Source organism: Salvelinus alpinus, chromosome 5 (assembly GCF_045679555.1).
Source record: "Salvelinus alpinus chromosome 5, SLU_Salpinus.1, whole genome shotgun sequence".
Classification (NCBI taxonomy): domain Eukaryota; kingdom Metazoa; phylum Chordata; class Actinopteri; order Salmoniformes; family Salmonidae; genus Salvelinus; species Salvelinus alpinus.
Window position 1 is genome coordinate 81,027,416 of NC_092090.1, and position 9,021 is coordinate 81,036,436.

Genomic DNA, 9,021 nt, shown 5'->3' on the forward strand with positions numbered 1-9,021 from the left:
ATTTCAGCAGACATCTATTCGGAAATGTGTTCTGGAAATGTGTGTTCCATTTTACAATATGAATTTTCTGACCATGTGACCAGGTCAGCCAAAGCTCCTGGCCCAATACAATAATATGAACAGCATGCTGTTATGAATCCTGTTGATATTCACATCCGCGTCTCTCTGTCTCCCTGTTATGTGTGTCAGGTACAAGGTGACTCAGGTGGAGTTGTTTGCGCTGCTGTGTCGTCTGGCCGACGAGCTGCTGTTTCGTCAGATCTCGTGGATCAAGAAGCTGCCGTTCTTCTGTGAGCTGTCTATCGAGGACTACACCTGTTTACTCAGCTCCACCTGGCAGGAGCTGATCCTGCTGTCCTGCCTCACCATCTACAGTGCACAGATCTTTGGAGACCTGGCCGACGTCACCGCCAAGTACACTCCCTCTGATGAGGAGCTGCAGGGGCAAGTACTGCCAGGCAGTAGGATCACTGTCAGTGTTAAACAATGATACTGGGGGTGACCATACCCGCCAGCCATGCATTCATAGGTTTATTTTGCTATCAATGTATGGAAAGAGACCATTTATCTGAGAGCCCCTACTCTTATTTGGTGTTGGTGTTCATGCATCAGAGGTTACAATGCAATATTGTTCGCTCACCTAGGCTTATTTTATTGTAGTATTTTTGGAGGTGTGGTAGTTGAACAGGGCTCTGAAGAGAGGGGATCATGTCAAAAGTTGAGTTGTGTTTCCTTCTGCAACAACAAACTCCTATAGTGACCATCATTCCACACTGTCAGTTCACTATCTTTAAAGGCTATGATGTCTCTACCATTACACATGGGTATATTGGCATTGGACGTGTGCCAAATGAACTGGCCCGTGAAGCAGACAACTCCTCAGGACTGTGGCTAGCACAGTCTGGGCCATTATGAAATACAGGTCCGTCCTAGATTGGCCATAATACTGTGGGGGCTTAGTCGTGTGTAAATCAGACCAGAGTTATCTGACCTTATGGCACACTTGCTCCTAATTTTCTATTGAATTTACGGCTGGGTTGTGTTGCAATAGCCCATTTTTCTGCAGTTTTCCCATTCAAGGAGAAGGTGTCTGACTAACTATGGAAGTGCTAAACGCTGTGTAGGCACATGTGCTAAAGATATTAGTTAAAGAGACCCAGATCTAAGGGGAGCTGTAGTGTAGAGACAGGCATGGAGATTGATGAGATCAGTTTTTCATTTTCACATGTTTTAGTATCTGCTACTTAAAGCTATGGCCGCAATTTTCACTGGGGATGGGGGGACATGCCCCCCCCACATTCTGAAATTGCATTTTTGTCCCCCCCTGTTTTATCATTGGAATGTGATACAAAACGAGGCAACAGTTGGCTTTTAAAACCTTTTAACCTTTTAAAACCGCTTCTAAAACCAAAGTTGCACCCCTGCTTAAAGCTAAAGGAAATGTTTAGTTAGTGAGATGAATGTCCCTAATCACTTGTAGGGGATCAGACATAATCCACTTCTCCCCCTTTAATTTCCCCTCATCTTCTTATTATGAATCAACTCTCACATTATCATGATTCTACTCTCTTTTGACTTTTTCTTCCTTGAAGTCATCCACTTCTGCAGGCTGTGCGAGTGTGTATGAGAGCTGGAAGTCTTGTTGATTTTGTGTTTTTTGTGTATGTTTTGTTTGTGTGTGTGTCACATTTCACAATCTCACCATGTTTTTGTATGCGTCCCCCCCCAAGGTTCAGTGAGGATAGCATGGAGTTGATGGAGAGGCTGATCTATCTGTTCCGCAAGTTCCACCAGTTGAAGGTCAGCAACGAGGAGTACGCCTGCATGAAAGCCATCAACTTCTTGAACCAAGGTAACACACACACATGCACTGCCAGCCAGACACAGCACTGTTCCAACAGGACTTCAAAAACTGCTCTGCTGCTTTATGAAATAAAAAGGATGAAAACCTCACACATACTGTACATAAAGTTGTCCTCAATGTGTTTTTGCCTGTACAGATATCCGCGGTCTGACTAACGTCTCCCAGTTGGAGCAACTGAACAAGCGCTACTGGTACGTGTGTCAGGACTACACTGAGTACAAGTACCCTCACCAGCCCAAACGCTTCCCTGAGATCATGATGTGTCTGCCAGAGATCCGTTTCATGGCAGGTAAGTTGGGGCATGGGGATTGGCATGGAGGGCGTTGTATTTTATGACATGCTAATATAAAGGTCCATAGCAAGGTAGGCGACAGGATAATTGTTCTGTACTCACACCCTGTAAAAAACGTGTTTCTTTCCAGGGAAGCTGGTGAATGTTCCTCTGAAACAGCTCCCCCTCTTGTTTAAAGCAGTTTTGCACTCCTGCAAATCCAGCTTCATCAGCAACAGGACAGGAAGTTCTCCCTGTACGACTACTACTGGTACCTCCCCCGGGAACTGAGCCCCGCACCCCGGCCCCAGGACCGCTCCTTGACAAGAATCTTGCCTGGGGGGTGGGGCAAGGGACTGGTCCCCCTTCCTGTGAATGTGACAAGCAATTTTTGTTCTCTATATATTTATTACACGACAGAGCTGAATGTATGCTGATTTACGCTGTGCACATGCTTCTGTACAAACTAAATGCACATAGATGCATTGGTCTTTGGAGTTTACAAATATGTATCCGATTGCTCAACGTGTCGGTGTTGCCATTGTTAGAACTAGATTTTTAAGATTTATTTTATTCGGAATGGGAATGGGTATAAATGAGTTGACAAGTGTTTTGAGACTACCTCAGGAAGATGATGTTGCTATTTTCAGGTACCTTTTTCTCGCCGTTTTGAAATGAAGAGGTTGCCCAGTCTAAATCAAATCCCTGTAAATGCTATAAACTCCTGAATCATAGATGATAAGTCGGCCTTTACCATGACATTGACCAAAGGCATTGCTGCATATTCAATTGAACCAAAGATAGAAAAGCATTCAACCCCGCAAACAACAAATGAATGTCCTGAATTTCCCACTAGTACTGGTGTATTTTCTCACTTCTTGTAGTATTTTTGTACACTCTTTCATACAACCCACAAACAGACATCCTGTAGGGATGGCCTGGTCAATGTAACATTCCTTGTCTTTCAGTGAGATTAAATTTTGTTGGATTGTGGGATCTTCATAGAAAACAAGCATACGGGTATTTTCTACAATCATAGACTGCAGAGCAAATTTAGTTGCAGGGGTAGGGGAAATTTGTTATTAGCTTGAATGAGATTTTGTTTTGACCAAAGTGATATGCAAAGTTTTTTAAGCAGCACCCATAGATTGGTGATTAGTCGATAGCTCAGTGTAATGATTTCTTATCAATGAAGGACCAGGATAAGAAATGAATCAATCTGTGTAAGAGCCAGAGGGGAGACCCTCAGACAGACCGTGTAGCTTGTTCTTATCCTAACCCCTAGGCTGAGACACCACAAACAAGGGTTCCACTCTCTTCTCTCCTAGTCCCTGTTGCACACATCTATTCCTCCAGACATACAACCCATCTTGGCTTTCAGCCCTCCACTGGTACTTCCTTGCCCAAACCTGAGCCTCTGCACATGCTCACTGGGTTGGTGGTCCGATCCGCACAGTTAGGCTACAAGGAAATGTTGGCTTGTTCATTTGTACTACTACATTTGTAGACAGTGTTGGGTTTAGAATGCTCAGGTGACTACATTTTGGCTGCAACAGAGGAGAGATGGAGGAGACATTAGGGGCATTAGGGTCTATTAATCTGGTCTGGGTTGACAGACTAGAGGTTACTTCTGGCTTGCACACATTGTTTAAAAAAGCTATATAAAGAAATAGGTTCTTTATTTATGAAGTATGAGATGATCATTTCAACCAGCCGTTAGCCGTTTCATAACAACCATTGTTTAAAACTTTGGAGCAATGCAGTCCTTGCAATGACTCTCTTTTATGCATGCTGTGGTGAGGCAGGAGACATTCTTTGACCATTACAATGGCAAAGTGCCCACCCCGTATTCTCCTCTCTCTCAGGTCCTTGTGGACCGGTATTTAAACAGGGTAAAGTGAGTGTTATGTATTGCATTCATGAGTTACTCAGTGATCACTATGCTGATGTACTTGTAGGATTCTTAATTGTAGAATTCTGGACATTGTAGGTCCTTTTAGAAAGTGTTTTATTTTTCAGTTTTTTCTGTTTTATGAAAGTGGCTGTTGTTTAAGGGCATGTTTTAAGACTTTAACTGTTGCTCCCAGTTCAGTGTTTAGCTTATTTGTCTGAAGATGGTCGGAGACAGGACTTAACATCAGTAAGGTCAGAGAGGTCCCTTTTCCACTCTGAGTATAACCAAGCTAACCTCAATCAACAGGTGGGCTTACGATTGCTGCCTCCATCACTGGGTCTAGACTAGTCTGTCTATATCTTCTTAGCCTTAACACTTTACTACACTGTACCATCTAATGTCCTGAACCACGCTTTGAATAATTTCACCAATGCAGTGTTCTTTGTTTCAGTAGTTTCAATTAGCCACCTTTCCATGTTTTGTTGTGATACATTTCATGTATTTAGTTTTTTGGAGTGAAAAAGACCCCTATCATTTGTTTTATTTTTAATTCTTTCTGATGGATGTTGGATGTGATTCTATCACCTTGACGTCACAGTTCCAAAGGAAATAATGTTTATGGTATTGATATTACAATTCTAAAGTGTTTACAAATTGATAACTTTTACTATTACCAAAAACACGGATTTGATGAATAGAATGATATATGCAGAGAGTGAATTAACCAATGGCAGGCACCTGTGAAACCGGTAAATATACAGTGCATTCGTAAAGTATTCAGACATCTTGACTTTTTCAAAATGTTGTTACTTTACAGCCTTATTCTAAAATGGATTCAATTGTTTTTTTTACTCATCAATCTACACACAATACCCCATAATGACAAAGCAAATTTATTAAAAAGAAAAAACAGATATCACATTTAAGTAATTATTCAGACCCTTTACTCAGTCCTTTACTCAGTACTTTGTTGAAGCGCCTTCGGCAGTGATTACAGCCTCGAGTCTGTATTTGAGATGTCAGATCGGGTTCAAGTCCGGACATTCAGAGACTTGTCCTGAAGCCACTCCTGCGTTGTCTTGGCTGTGTCCTTAGGTTTGTTGTCCTGTTGGAAGGTGAACCTTCGCCCCAGTCTGAGGTCCTGACCACTCTTTAGCAGGTTTTCATCAAGGATCTCTCTGTACTTTGATCCGTTCATCTTTCCCTCGATCCTGACTAATCTCCCAGTCACTGCCGCTGAAAAACATCCCCACAGCATGATGCTGCCACTACCATGCTTCACCGTAGGGATGGTGCCCGGTTTTCTCCAGACGTGAGGCTTGGCATTCAGGCCAAAGAGTTCAATCTTGGTTTCATCAGACCAGAAAATCTTGTTTCTAATGGTCTTAGAGTCCTTTAGGTACCTTTTGGCAAACTCCAAGTGGGCTGTCATGTGCCTTTTACTGAGGAGTGACTTCCGTCTGGCTACTCTAGCATAAAGGCCTGATTGGTGGAGTGCTGCAGAGATGGATGTCCTTCTGGAAGTTTCTCCCATTTCCATAGAGGAACTCTGGAGCTCTGTCAGAGTGACCATCGGGTTCTTGGGCACCTCCATGACCAAGACATTTATCCCCCGATTGCTCAGTTTGCGGACAGCTCTAGGAAGAGTCTTGGTGGTTCCAAACTTGTTCCATTTAATAATGATGGAGGCCACTGTTTTCCTGAGGACCTTCAATGCTGCAGAAATGTTTTGGTACCCTTCCCCAGATCTGTGCCTCAACACAATCCTGTCTTGGAGCTCTACGGACAATTCCTTCGACCTCATGGTTTGGATTTTGCTCTGACATGCACTGTCAGCTGTGGGACCTTATATAGACAGGTGTGTACCTTTCCAAATCAATTGAATTTACTACAGGTGGACACCAATCAAGTTGTAGAAACATCTCAAGGATGACCAATGGAAACAGGATGCATCTGAGCTCAATTTCAGGTCTCATAGCAAAGGGTCTGAATTATTATGTACATTTTTTTTGCTTTGTTATTATGGGGTATTGTGTGTAGAATGATGAGATTTTTTTTATTTAATCCATTTTAGAATAAGGCGGTAATATAACAAAATGTGAAAATAGTCAAGGTGTCTGAATACTTTCTGAATGCACTGTATATGCATATTTATGCATGATCTTTCCATATGCAAAGCCTTTATTGTATTCCCCAGTATCCTTTGGAACAGAAGTGATAAGGTTTCACCTCAGATATTAGAAGGGAGTCACACATTGTGGCTTTCTACTTTTCTTTGAGTTTACCATCAGTAAACAAAGCCCGAGAACATTTAAATGTTCCAGTCATGGTGGGGAGCAGCCAGCCACTGGTCTGGGGGGCTTAGTACACATGGCACGCCTAAACTCAGGGATCAGAACTTCTTAGGGGACATGTGTGTGAGACCCTAGCCCAGTGCTGCTGTCCCCATACAGTGTCACTATGGCCATCATACGTAAATATAGACCCTTAGTGGCAGATCATTCCTAGCAGTCGCTTTTAAAATCTAACGTCACATTGTTACCTACCTTACAGCCACCTCCACGACTGTTTGCCACTTTCATGTTTTGAAATACATGTATTACATTCTCATTAGTATTCTATTATTTTCTAGAATGTGTTTTCACCGATAATGGATATGTTATTTGCAATTTCTATACTGAAACTACCTCTTTTTGTGTCATCACGTATCTTACTTTCACACAGGTAATGCTTTAAAAAAAATCATATTCATTGTTTTCAATAGCTAGGTTTCCATCCAATTGGTGACAGATTTTCTTGCAGATATTCTAAAATCCGCATAAAGAAAATATGCGCATTTCCCACCAGTGGTGTTTCCACCAAACAGACTTGCGGTAGTGCACAGAAAATGTACTTCTTTGCTTCAATTTTCATTTACCAAATAAAAATCTACATTTCAAAGTTTTGTCACAAAAATTGTTGTGCTAAATGGCACATGTGACTATTCTGGTTTTGGCACCTGTGCTCTAGCCAACAGCTCGCACATACAGTGCAGTTAGGCTGTGCGGATTATGATATTATTATGGATAAGAGCGAGAATATTTCTATTTGTCAAACGGCAGTCAAGCATCGATCATTATGTCAGACCCTCAATATTTATTGGAAAGGAGCGTAAAGCTCATCACCTTTAACATTCCATCATACATTATTTAATCTGTGGCCTAATAAACTGCATGATTTCCCGAGTCGTAGCAGGAGGACCATACACCATATCATTGTGTGACTCCAAGTTTACTTCGATATGATGCTTATTATATCAATATTTGTGCATAAATGCGTTTCCACCACCATTTCTTGCATAATGAATTTTACTGACATGAAAAGATCCCACCATGTCGAACTAACAAATCATCTGTCGGCATTTATAACATTGTACCGAAACGTCCTGTTTCCATCACAGCTGTCAGGATTTGTTTTTATACCGTATGACTTTACTCACATAAAACATTTGAATGGAAATGTGGTTATTGCACCAATGTTCTGTTATTTTGTGTGTCTTATTTTATCCAGTTACCTCTCACTGTTACTTATTGTGCATGTAAATGTTGCCTCATATGCTATTCCGTGCTACCTCAGGACAAACTGTCTTCTAGGCCTTAGTGGGTGGGAGTTAGTTTGAGCACCTTGACACTTTACATTTACTCTAACCACTTTTTTTCTGTGATCATCATATATTTTCCAACATCGATTATGTAATTAACAACATCATACCTCACTGATCAATAAAAACTGATCTTATTTACCACCTTGATTACCATGATTACCATGATCATGATTACCATACCAAAGAATTTCGACAGGAATCTCAACATGAATCAGTTTACTTTGTAGTGTCATATTAATAAGTATTGTATTCAAATCAATGTATTGTGTTCCTTCACTATATTGATATAGTTGTTTTGATGTACCAAACAATCTACTTGTGAAGTGTAAAGAGTGAAATGATCAGTATCATGTTTGATATTTATAATGCTGCTTGTGAGTGATTATCAATTAGAATGTAACTTTGGCCAAACTGCCATTTACTGTTGTTTACATGCTTTTCCTCACTCCTCTCAATAATAACTGGTGAATGAGTTTTGTGTTATAAAAGTGTTTTAACAAGCTTATTCAGTGTTATAACAATTCAATCACTGAGGCTACTCATCAGCGAGCCCACAATGGGGAATGTCTAAGGCAACTAGAGGAGCAGATAAAATCATAATGTATCTCTGCGAACAACATCTTAATGTTTTTCCATTGAATGTGAAGATACCACTAGATATGCAGATGAAATACATGACATTTTTATCTGCCATGTTTTTTTTGTTTTTTAAAAATCTTTTGAAAAACCTTTCTCCTCTGCTCTTGTTACTACCTGTGATGAATGTGATCCATACGTGTTGAATGCATGTTTAGAATGTGTTAGGATTTGAAACCAAATAAATGTGAACGTTATGCAACTGTGAGATTGTTGTCATGTCAAGCATTATTTGAGTGCCATGTAGAACCCTTTACACAGAGGGTTCATTATGGAACCCAAAATAGTTCTACCTGGAACCAAAAGGGTTCTCCTATAGTGACAGCCGAATAACCCTTTTGGAGCCCTTTTTTCTAAGAGAGTAGTGTTTTTGGAATGCACACTCTCTGGCATTTGAAGCTCGTCAACAGATTTTGGATGGGCCTAATCTGTGTGTCCCTGATCCATCCCCCAACATCCAGTCTAATTTGTTTTGCGACTATCATTCACACACACAAAAACAAACTGTTCCTGCATGTCAAATCAGATAGAGAATGATCTGTACCTAGACAACATGAATTATGATCATCTACATTTAGGTGTAACTAAAGTGCAGGAACAGGGTCACAGTATACTGTACCTTTGGTAGAACCTAAATGCTAAAGCTATAGGGAATAATGCAATGCATATTCAAATGTTAAGCAATTCATATCTACTATAATAGGTATAAATTG

The 9,021-nt window shown here is 40.8% G+C and overlaps 1 protein-coding gene across 1 annotated transcript in view; it reads left to right on the plus strand.

Annotated features, from left to right (window-relative positions):
- The window catches only part of LOC139576965 (nuclear receptor subfamily 6 group A member 1-A-like), a 131,043-nt gene extending 122,527 nt beyond the window's left edge, over positions 1-8,516 (plus strand). Inside the window, exons 8-11 of the mRNA XM_071403627.1 lie at positions 190-444; positions 1,731-1,852; positions 2,001-2,153; positions 2,287-8,516. Of these exons, the coding sequence (XP_071259728.1) occupies positions 190-444; positions 1,731-1,852; positions 2,001-2,153; positions 2,287-2,426 (670 nt within the window). The 3' untranslated portion in view covers positions 2,427-8,516. The remainder of the gene's footprint in view (positions 1-189; positions 445-1,730; positions 1,853-2,000; positions 2,154-2,286) is intronic.
- The last annotated feature ends 505 nt before the right edge of the window (positions 8,517-9,021 follow it).